Here is a 12,184-nt window from a genome sequence, read left to right on the forward strand (position 1 = left end):
ACCGGTAACTAGGATCGGGCAGACCGGAAGTCACTCGTGTAAAAATACGGTGGATCCGGTCGATTTTCAAACTAATATGCAATCGTAACCCACTTTGTGAGTCCATTAGATCTCTTGAGTGGTAGATCGGGGCACAGTTGACTTGTCTTTGTTGATTTACTGCTGTCTTCTCTGCTATAATAATAACCAACACGGCCCCGTGTTCAATACAAAACCCTGCTACCACAACAAAACAAGTAGGAACTAATATTCACAAAGGAACTAATGTTATACAACATAAAATATACAATATAAATGAATACTACATCACATTGTAAAATATGAACACATAATAAAATAAATAATAGCCCATTTAAATAAAATAAATTGAAATGAGCAAAAACACCTGTAATTAAATAATACGAATAATACACAGATCCTGCTTACACAATTAAATTAATTAATTTCTGTGTGGCGCTTTAACTTGAGAAAATCCACCAAAAAAGCTTTTGAAAACCATTCATAAGAAAAAAAAAGATTCATTGAGGCATTTCATTTGTAAAATACATGTTAAAATCTTTGTCATTGGGATTGCTTTTCTCTTTAGCACAGGACTTTTTTCTTCTTTCTTTCAGAAAGAAAGCTGACCAATACGCGGGGTCTGAAAGGCCAATTATTGGATTATCTTTAAATACCCGCTACTTTTTGAGCAGAATTCTAGCTTTGTATAGGCTAATGCTCAAAACCGAGGTACGTACCGAATCGAGATTTTTGTGTACCATTACACCCAGGGGTGAAAGTGGGCGGGAACGGTCAGGAACGCAGTTCCGGTATAAGATTTAGCGCTGGAACGCAGTTCCCGTATAAGAATCAGGGCCAGAATGCAGTTCCGGTATAAGATTCAGGGCCAGAACGTTGTTCCGGTATGCGGTGCTTTGATTCCAAAAATATGACGGCAACTGTCAAAACGCTATGTAAAAAAAAAAAAAAACACAGACACAGCTACACAGCTACACAGATATTTCATCTCCAAGAAGAAAACAATCTACAACAATCAGATTTACATACACAAGTGTTAACAACAAACATAATAAATTGCTTGTGTAGCGTAATCCGTTTCCACCGATATTTATTATTTATTTTATTCCACGGACGGCACGGAGGTTTCCTCAGCTGCTGTAGTTATCTGAGTTTGACGATGACGAGTCACGTTAATGTGCGAATGCACGCAGCAAAACACTTGGACTCATTTATCCGTTCATTTGGCTGACATACTGACATGTGATCACCAGAGATAGTTAGCGCTGATTGGTTCAAATGTGCATGTTTTCTGAAACAGCAAAAAAAGAAAAAAAAAAAAAAAAAAAAAAAAGAAAAAAAAAAGGCAATGCAACAGAAAATGGATCAAAACTTTAAGAGCAAGGAAAGAGTTAAGGTGGCTTATTTATCATATTTAATTTTATTTGCTCTGATGGGGAGCTTCAGAACATCTTAGCTGTCAATGTGCACTTTGGACTTATATTTGTTCATTTATGTTAGGCTACTTATTCATTACCTTTTAATTTAAAAAAGTCAATGTTTGCGCGATCTTCAAAATATATTCCATAATATAAGTCATTTGTACTTATTTTTCTGAATGTATGTTACTTATATTTTTATTATATATATAAAAAATAAGTGATAGTAAATGTTTATATTAACTTCAATTTTTAATATACATCCCATGTTCTTAAGTAGTTAAAATTGAGATTTGGCATTTAGTATGTGAGGAAATGAGGGAAAATAAAGATTAGGAGATGGAGGGTGGAGCTGTTTTTGTTAACTTTTATTTTGCAAACCATTGAAAAAATACAATTTTGAATGAAAATCAGTTTTTGTTGATGTTATAGAAATAACTGACCAAAAAGAGTTATCTTTGCATTTCAGTAGTTTTTTTGACACCCCCCAAAATCAATAAATAAATAAAATTTCTGGCTCCATGGCGACCTTCACATCGGGGAGTTCCGGCAAGAAATTCTAACCACTTTCACCCCTGATTACACCCCTAATATTATATATACACTGTATACATATATATATATATATATATATATATATATATATATAATATCTAGAATCCAGCCTTTAAATACAATATATAGTGTCATATGCAGTGACTTTTTCTTGCCACAGTATGTTTACATTGATTTTCCAATCAAATATACGTTGGCATGCAAAACCTTACGTACTCTGGGTACGCCCAAACTTTTGCATGTCATTAAAACAGTGTAAAGACAAGACAACAAGAGATCATTCTAAGAATAAAAAGCCTATTAAGTGGAAAACTAATTGATTTGTTCTCTCATGTTACAGCGTAAAGTGAGCTGGATATAAAATTCACTTCGTGCCATTGTCCTCCCTCACTAAACCACACTCCTCACATTGCATTTAATTCTCAACTCTATTACCATTATCTGTCCCCGGCATGCTGCCTCTGTCAACAAATAGTGTGATAAGGTCAAATGCTCAAAAGACTCCCAATTAACTGCAACCATGTTTTAAAAAACAACAGATTTTCACAATTTAGCTCAGTCTTTTTCACAGAAAGTCATACCATAGAGCTGCCAGACGCGAACCTTGTCTTCATAGGGTAAGTCGTACTTGAGAGGATCTCCGACAGGGCCCTGATAGTACGGCCTCATGATCGACTCCATGGCAGATGTGTGGACCAGGCCGATGGCGTGGCCGAACTCGTGGACAGCGACTGCAAACAGGTCCATTCCGTGAGAGTCTGTAAAAGACACGGGCAAAGAGACAGTAATGAACAGTATTCACACAAAATGCAGTAACAATCATTAAATGTTTGTGTGCAGTACCACTTAAATTTAGCCAATTTAGAGTTCGAACAAAAATTGACGAGAAAATAAATCCTAATCCCAATTCAAAATGCTTACTGCCATTCATAATAATATTCAGTAGCCATTTCTTCATGTTGTCCTCCCCTGCCATGATGATGGCAGATGAATGCGGCACTTCCAAATTGTTTTTTGGGGGGGGGATTTTGATGTCTAACGCCACTCCAGCTCCACTGTTGTTTTGGTTAGAGAAAGTGTAAAACGGAAGTCGTGAGCAGAAATGCGAAAGTAAAGCAGAAATACCTCGGAAACTAAATATATATAACTACTAAATATGTGATTATCAAAAGCCATTACCAAATGTTGTTTCAGCTACTTTTTAAATTAAGACATTGTTTTAAAGACCAAATGTGAATTAATTTCATAAAATGCCAAATAGGGTCACAATTAAAGTAATTAAACATTGTCCAACAATTAAAGCATGAAAAAAATAATTCATATGTTGTATATTTGACAAAATTAATCGCGTTTCTGAAGTTCGAGCCTGAAAGGGGACGAACCCGGAAGTGATATGTCACACCGAGAACAGCGATGGTAGCGCTCCATACGGCCGGCCTACAAAGTCCGTCAAACAATGATTCAAACATCGATATCAGCGATAGATCGAGCGCAAGTGAGGAGATCCAAGTTTGTGGAGAGTTGGAGGAAGAGGAGGAGGTTGAAATGTTATGTTGGACCGTACATGTATTAGCCAGACGCTAATCAGGATGCAAACAATGTGCCCAGACTACCTGACATGGAATGGAGACAAGACTCATCGAGATTACAAGATTGGTAAGATATAGGCTGCAGGGGTCGCGTTAACCGAATATTTTCTGTCGTTGACCGTTTTTTTAAATTGGTGACGGAAAAAATTGAAGTCCATCTGTCATTTTGACAGGTTGCAATTCATACCCCAGACCACAGGGTGGCGAGTGAGCATATTAATTAGCTATTGTCTCTCTTGATGCATGACGTCGTTGGCCTTAATCTGAAAAATTTCAAGGCAACTGAGTGTTTGCCTGGCACGGCCAGACTGTTTTCCCTGTATTTTTCAAACACTGAGAGAAAAGTCTGGGACCCAGCCCATTAACAGCCTCTCGAGTAGGTACAAAATCAATCGACAAATCAGATTTGTTAATTTGCGTGACGTGTTCTTCACGAGCAACGTCACTCTTGTGCGCCGAAAGTCGTCTCTACAACAACACGGATGGCGAACGGGAGAGCCGAGAATATGTTCCAATCCGCGGTAAATTCAGTTTTAAATGAGCTAAAACACATCGACACGAGTCATTGACAACAGTCTGTCTCGCGCTAGCCATGTTGAATAAACTCCGCTCTCCTCGTATGTTTACTTCCGCGCGCAAATCCCTCGTCCTGCCCTTGTCGCTTTGCTAACGGCACGTCTGCCCGTCGCTGATTGGTGCACTCCGCTGTCTGTTTGCCTCTTGTTAAGATTGTTCGGACAGAATATTAATTAAAAATGAATGAAAACTAAATACTATTGAATATGTCATTATTATCATTTTAAAAATGTAAGTGACGGGTATAAATGGATTATGACCGGATTTTTATGACACTGTCAGTCAAAATGACAGACAACGAAAAAGTCTAGCGCAACCTCTGATAGGCTGTTATTATTTTTATGATTTGAAACACGTCAGGTAAAAAAATCTCCTACTATTGCCTGGGATAATAGAAAAGCTTTGATGAATCCCCGATCATGTTGTGGAATGAACAGTAGAAGCTAGCGACGTTAGCTTTTATTTACCTGACATGTTCGGGCGAACACTTCCGCCTTCGTCAAAGGGTCCGAAGGAGGAGGTGTTCGCCAAAACATGTCAGGTAAATAAACCACCTACAATTGCCTTGGATAAAAGAAAAGTTTTGACGAATCCCCGATCATGTTGTGGAATGAACAGTAGAAGCTAGCGACGTTAGCTTTTATTTACCTGACATGTTTCGGCGAACACTTCCGCCTTCGGACCCTCCGACGAAGGCGGAAGTGTTCACCGAAACATGTCAGGTAAATAAACCACCTACTATTCCCTGGGATAAAAGAAAAGTTTTGACGAATTCAAAAGTGTAGGCAAAATGAACTCAATACAACTACTGTATGATCAGGGATTGCCACGAGTTAGCTTTCGGCTAACGTCGCTAGCTTCTACTGTTCATTCCGCAACACGATCGGGGTTTTGCCTCGAGTTACTTTTCGGCTAACGTCGCTACCTTCTACTGTTCATTCCACAACAGTTGGCAGCTCTGCTTTGACAAAGTCATCATCCAAAAATCACACATACTTATTTGCAAACCCTTAATGATAAGCAGATCGGTTGAGGAAGCAGGCATCTTCGAAGTGTTTGTAGCAGAGAACACTACTCGATGATGGCGTGAAATTTATTCGCTTCGTGCGAACGAAAGATGTCCATTTATGTGCCCTGCTATCCTTTGGCCATTCATACAACTTTTCTTTAGATTGAGAACAATACATCGCCACACACCGCCGTGGCATCTTACCGAGAAGCAATGCAGCAATACTGTTCTATGGCGGACTTCCCTCGCAGTTCTCTGTGTGACGTAATTTTCGAAGATTTCCGAAAATTGTCGAAGAAAAGCATTTTCGTTGTCAAGAGCGTTGCTATGGGTTAAACAAAGAATCTGGAAGGGTTGCGTTAAAAAAAAATAACGAAAATATTAGGGTTGTTCCGATCATGTTTTTTTGCTCCCGATCCGATCCCGATCGTTTTAGTTTGAGTATCTGCCGATCCCGATATTTCCCGATCCGATTGCTTTTTTTTGCTCCCGATTCAATTCCAATCATTTCCGATAATTTTTCCCGATCATACACATTTTGGCAATGCATTAAGAAAAAAATGAATAAAATTCAGACGAATATATACATTCAACATACAGTACATAAGTACTGTTTTTGTTTATTATGACAATAAATCCTCAAGATGGCATTTACATTATTAACATTATTTCTGTGAGAGGGATCCACCGATAGAAAGACTTGTGACTTTGTGTATTGTGACTAAATATTGCCATCTAGTGTATTTGTTGAGCTTTCAGTAAATGATACCGCAGCCACGCCCCAATGCATTATGGGAAGTGGAACCATGATGGGAAGTAAAACCATGACTGTGCGTCGTGCTACCAATGGATATATCTTCTCTGCTTTGGGAAATAAGGTGTTAAGACAAAGATCTTTTGCCACCTTGTTTCTCCATATTGCTTCCCATGATATTTCGAATCATAGGGAGAGGGATTGCTAGGTTTTAGCCAGTTGAAGAAAGGCTTCAAAGGCTGCCAAAATTCACTCTACTCATTATGTGCTATCTTTTATCTCTCTATATAGGTAAAAAGGCATCATTACAGATTGAGCGCGACAATGAGTGAGAGGTTCGTGCAGCGTATATATTAATGTTAAATAATTTAATAATAATAATAATAATAATAATAATGCATTTTATTTGTAATGTGACACATATTTTAATAAATTCATTGCCGCTGTTATCGGGATATTTTTGATAACCCTACGTTAAGCCTAAACTAAAGACTCTGGATGAGTGTAACATATTATGTCTAACATTAAATACAATTAGAAAACGATTTAATTAAAATATACATATATTAAAAAAAGGCATGGCCGATATTTTTTTGCTGATTCCAATACTTTGAAAATGACGTGTCGTTTAGCCATTGGTATTAAGCATGTCGCAATATGCAATAAATCCATTTATCGCGCGGTATATAAAAATGAAGACGGTAATTTTCCTGCTGCGATTTATCGCCTCGCGTGCACGTGCGCGCGTTTGTTGCGTGCGTGCGTGCGTGCGCGCATGACGCACGCGCTTACGGCAGATGTGTGGCAGATGTGTGGCAGACGTGCTTGACAGCGCTGTTTAAAGTTCAGCTTCCTTGTGCCACTCTGTTTTATTGACTTCTGGGTATGTTCGTTTTATACATTTGAGTTTGAGTGACTGTCATTTAATGGATGGAGGCAGGGCCGAGTGCACTGTCGGCGCACAGCAATGAGCGAGCGGAATGAGGAAGAGGACAAAGCAGTTTGCAAAATGTTTCTGGAGGTTGTTTCAACAAAGATGGCCAACAGAATAAATTTACTTGCTCATTTGAAACACTATCATCCTCTCGAGTTTTCATTGCTTAGTAAGAAAACTGCATCGCAACAAGCAAAGCCTCCTCGTCACGTTAATTGACAATTAGAGGTATTCACTTGATGTGAGAAATACAGACGACACCGCGCAAAATACCGTTCCCTCACGGAAAGTGAAGTCCGCTACATTGCTGAAAAAAATGAGACAGTTTTACCTCTGTTAAATGATATTTGATACCTTTGGGAGGCAAATTTTTGTTACTGCTATTTAATTAGTCTATTTTTGTTGTCGAAGTGCAAATTGTTACTGCAACTTTATACCTATGTGCCTAAATGCTTCAGTTATTAAATGCAATTTTATTTTTTCTTGAAAAAAAAAAACATTTATTATGTATTTCTGTGCAGTATTAATATTGTTGTCTTTTACTTGATAGAGGCATGGTCTCTTGTTTTTAGTTGTGATTTCTTAAAAGGTATATTTTAATTTAAAAGTAAACATTTATTGCGTTTAAATGGGTGTACTTGGTCTATTAATATATACTGTATTCTCACTGTGTTATTGTAAATCGGTTAAAAGGGGACGGGACTTGATAAGCATATGCTTCTCTCGTCAGCCCTTGTCTTGTCTTCGTTTTTTTCGGGTTGCTCTTATCACATCTTGCAACTGTCAATGATACCGATGATAACGACAGTAAATAAATAAATAAACGCTAAAAAAAAAAAAAAAAACTTTTTTGGGGGGGGGCGCAATGATATCGCATATCGCAATAATTTATGAGATAATTTATCGCCCACTAAAATTTGTTATCGCGACAGGCCTAATTGGTATTATTAAAAAACATGGTTGGCCAACCTTACTTCACATTTGGTCTTTAAAAGTAGAACTACTGGTATTTTGAAGTCATTCCTGCAGAAGCAGTTAGAATTTGGTGGCTCCATATTATTCACTCTAGGCATACAGAGTGATAAGGAGCCAAGGATGTCTATTATAGTTAATGTTAGCAGAGGCCACTTTCTGATTTGCCTTTGTGACTTTTGTAGAAATAATACAATAACTGTTTTCTGTTTATCGCTTTTTACAAGTGAAGGCTATAGGTTGAGAAGCATAGGAGACTGCCTGGGTGGCTGTGAGTGCTGTCGGCCATGTGGTGGAGTGAGATAACTATGGTAATACTACCCGAGTCCTGCGGCTGCCAATCAAAAGCCAAGTGCAAGGAAACACGGGAAAAAGGTTTCGGGCGATTTAAGTGCATTTCTTAAACATATAAAGAAGGGAAGCCCTAAAAACCTCTTTTCAGGCTCCACTAAACAAGACAATACCTTAGTCTACAAATTTAGATTTGCAGAAATGTGAGCATGAGCCTGCTTATTCTGTGGATGTTATGCCGTACTGCAAGACAAATATGAATCTCTGCCTGTGACAACACCCGGGATCCAAAGATGTTAAATCCTAGAAGCCAGGTCTTATCTGGAAGAAGGGAACATTATACAAAGTACGACTACAATCTTATTCCCAATTCTCCCAAGTTTGAAAACACAATCATATGCGTAAAGATGAAGTGAAATGCAATCGGAGCAAGGGCGAAAAAAAAATAAATAAAAGGTTACAGTCATAAGCCAAACAATATCACTGAATCACACAGTATATTATACAGGCAAGCTAATGAAGCTTCTGAAGGCCAGATATGTTATTGAGAAAAGTAATTATAGAGACGCCCAGTAAACACACTGTGTAAACTTTGGGTTTAGCACAGAATGCTATAAAACATAGCCTACAGCCCAGATGGCTAGTTTAATGAGATTGTGGCGTTGCAAGTGCTGGATGGAAATAAGAAGGAGGCCAACTAGCCGAGGGCTATCCTCTTTGATGGGATTTGATTCTTTTACCATTTGTGACATTCCAACAGTTTCCGTTACCGACACTAATAGCTGGGGGGAATCCGGGAGGAGCCATGAGGTCGGACCATTTGGAATTAGTCTAAAAAAAAAAAAAAATCCTTAAATATGAAAAAAATCTCCTGGCTGAAGTAATCAATGGTTTAAAGAGCCTGTGACACGAAAAAGCATGTCTATCTCATAATACACTCGGTATTTTATGCTCCTGAATGAAATGGACCGCTTGGATGTGTGTAGAACATCCGCTATATTTATTTAGTTTTTTGAATCCCGCGCCATGAAAATGAGTGACTTCCGGCAACAGTCTCGAGTTGAGAAAGAGGGCGCTGTGACGTGTACGGAGGAAGGAGTCCTCTTCACTATACAGCCGTTCTGTTGTATGAGAAGGACTAAGAATTCAGCTGATTTTGCGGATTAATACGTTATTTTACGCATCACGCCAGCCAAACGGCGTGTGCGCCTTTTTGGGATTTCAAAAGGCTCCCATTCACCGGTGGATGTTAGTGACGAGATTTGTCGTTCACTTGAGTAAACGAATCCATTCCGGTTCGTTCAGTAAAAAGATTCGTTCAAACAAATCGTTCAACGAATCGTTCGCCCCCCTCATCTCCCTCCCCGCCCAAACAAATCGTTCGGTTACTGAACGGGAAGTGACGTTGCCGAACGAATCACCAAAGACCGCTTCGCAGTATAACTGAACGGGAAGTGACATTGCTTGGTCCCTCCCTCTCTTCCACATTGACCACTCGTCGTAGTTTCAGAAATGAGTGACAGGCGGTATCATTCTGCTTTCACAGACAGCCTCGTCTCCCTCCTGCTGCTGCAAAAGCGAGGGAGAACTTCCGCGTCGTCTGTCCTAGTTCTATGGGCTCAAAGTCATGGCTCGTGCTTGCATTTCGATTTAGGACACGGTTAAACATTTTCCTTTTGTGAGGGGAGTAGGGGGCGGGGGCGCACGGACTTTCTTTAGCAGGTTCTTGATCACACATACAATCACATATACAGCATGTTTGCTGTCACGAAAATAAAAATACATCGAAAGTTTAATTTCTGAATATGGAACGACCAACACATCATATTTACATCTCGCTCTGTTGTATTTTTGTTTTTTTGTATTAAGATGATCGTGTTGAATTTTTGCACTGGTATTAATAAATAAAATAATCCGGTCAGCTCCCCTGTCGTCCCCGCATCTCAGATCGTCAAATGCTGACGAGAAATAATTGTTTGCTCTTTACGATGTCGCCTTTCGACTCTCATTAGTCTGTTAAGAAAAATGTAGACATATTGCGACATCTCCCGTGTCCGCGTGCTTTGTTTTTGGGCGCTTGAGTAGCACATGATGGACGGATTGACATAATTTGTCAAACCAACCAACACCTGACACGAAAAAAAAAAAAAAAAAAACACTCGGAAAAAAATTACATGTATATACAAATCAGTATTATGGTGATCATATTGTTTTTTTGCACTGGTATTAATAAATAAAATAATCCGGTCAGCTCCCCTGTCGTCCCCGCATCTCAGATCGTCAAATGCTGACGAGAAATAATTGTTAGCTCTTTACGATGTCGCCTTTCTACTCTCATTAGTCTGTTAAGAAAAATGTAGACATATTGCGATATCTCCCGTGTCTGCGTGCGTTGTTTTAGGCGCTTGAGTAGCACATGATGAACGGATTGACATAATTTGTCAAACCAATCAACACCTGACACGAAAGAAAAAAAAAACACTCGGGAAAAAATTGACATGTACATACAGTTTCATTGCAAATCAGTATTATGGTGATCATACTAAATATTTTTCTGTGCACATATGAGGTAAATATCGCTGCCATGAAGCCTCCATATAGTGACAGTTCTCTGCCCGCTTCACTGCCGTCACGCGACCGCAGCTCAGCTTTTGCTTGCCTCGTAGCTACCCGTGTTTTAAATTACTGTAAATTTGATAGTATGTCGTCATAGGCAGTCACGAGTTTGTTGAGAAAAGTACTACTCTAAACAATGCTCGCTAGATTTGTGTGGTGTTTTTGTCTGTTTGAGCAGCATTTGATAGGCTCCACGTTAACAAATATGTGACAAAGTCATTTCCTTTCATTTTCTGATTCGTTCACCGCATAGTCATTACTGGAAAATCAAGTTAGCAGCAAGCTAGGTCAGGAACCGGAGGACCGAGTCACTGAACGGGAAGTGACAAAACTCAGTCTTGCCCCCCTGCCTGCACGCTGGCTGCTTATTGGCCACACGTGGACGTGAGTGACAAACGCCCTGATTCCTCCCCTGCCCGCGATGAGGCTGGCGTCTGATTGGTCGTGTGCGATGTCAGAAGACGCTGCCGCTTGCTCAACGCCCTCCCACGCAGCGAACAAGCACCACCTTCATAGAACGAATCAGTGCAGATGATGATTAGTTCGGTCTCGTTCACCAAAACAATTCGTTCAAAAAGAACGAATCGTTCGCGACCGATACAACACTAGTGGATATTGGCCAAAACAAGCCCTACTACTGTGGGACCATTGGACTTTCCACGGAGTATACTGTACATCGTGTTTTGTATTATGTCAAATACTGGGATAATTTTAATTTGTAGGTGGCTTGCATTTTGTAGCTGACATGCTCCTTGCCCCCTCAGCCGACGACCGGCGGCTTGTCGCACAGCCCCCCGCCGGAAGACCACTATACTTGGCTTTTTCCCCTCTTCACGTGCCCGGCGTAGTCAAATTGTCCGACCGATCAGAAATTGCAACTTTGAGTTAAAAATAGCCGCAAATACAGCGATTACAAAGTAAACGCTACAAACTTTCTTTAAATAAAGGACTACTTATGTTTGATCATGGATGGGCACGTAAAAAGCTCTCCTCATACACATTAGCTGCACATGTTAGCTTCACAACAACTGCAGCCGCTCGCCTCTGACTCTCTCTGGCTGCTTACGACTTTGCCGTGTAGTAAAGCATTATTCTGCCATATTCGTGTTGACCATTTGGCAACTACACACTCCTGCGACGTCGGCCGATTTGTTAAGTGGTCATTGTCCAGCTTTTTCCCCGGCGAGCTCTCCTGTCCGGAGAAGCAGAGAAACGAGCTGTAAATTGCCCTCTGCCGGGCGATTTGCTGATCGGTGAAGAAAATCGACAACCCAGTCGTCATGTGGGCTAGTTACTACAGTATGTGTGGTTTTCCGCTTCGAAGACTTTGAAACATCACTCTGTTCGGGTTAGCATGTCGGTTAGTTGTCACGCCTCTTGGTTTGTTTACATTCTTCGAAGGGAAGGGAAATGACATAAGCCCAATTTAGGTGGCATAAAATACCGTTCGGG

The 12,184-nt window shown here is 39.9% G+C and overlaps 1 protein-coding gene across 3 annotated transcripts in view; it reads right to left on the minus strand.

Moving 5' to 3' along the window:
- Positions 1–12,184, minus strand: part of mmp17a (matrix metallopeptidase 17a) — a 265,578-nt gene that overhangs the window by 33,060 nt on the left and 220,334 nt on the right. For all 3 annotated transcript variants that reach the window (XM_057818400.1, XM_057818399.1, XM_057818401.1), the window contains one exon: positions 2,573–2,749. In XM_057818400.1, coding sequence (XP_057674383.1) covers positions 2,573–2,749 — 177 coding nt within the window. The remainder of the gene's footprint in view (positions 1–2,572; positions 2,750–12,184) is intronic.

Source organism: Corythoichthys intestinalis, chromosome 17 (genome assembly GCF_030265065.1).
Source record: "Corythoichthys intestinalis isolate RoL2023-P3 chromosome 17, ASM3026506v1, whole genome shotgun sequence".
Classification (NCBI taxonomy): domain Eukaryota; kingdom Metazoa; phylum Chordata; class Actinopteri; order Syngnathiformes; family Syngnathidae; genus Corythoichthys; species Corythoichthys intestinalis.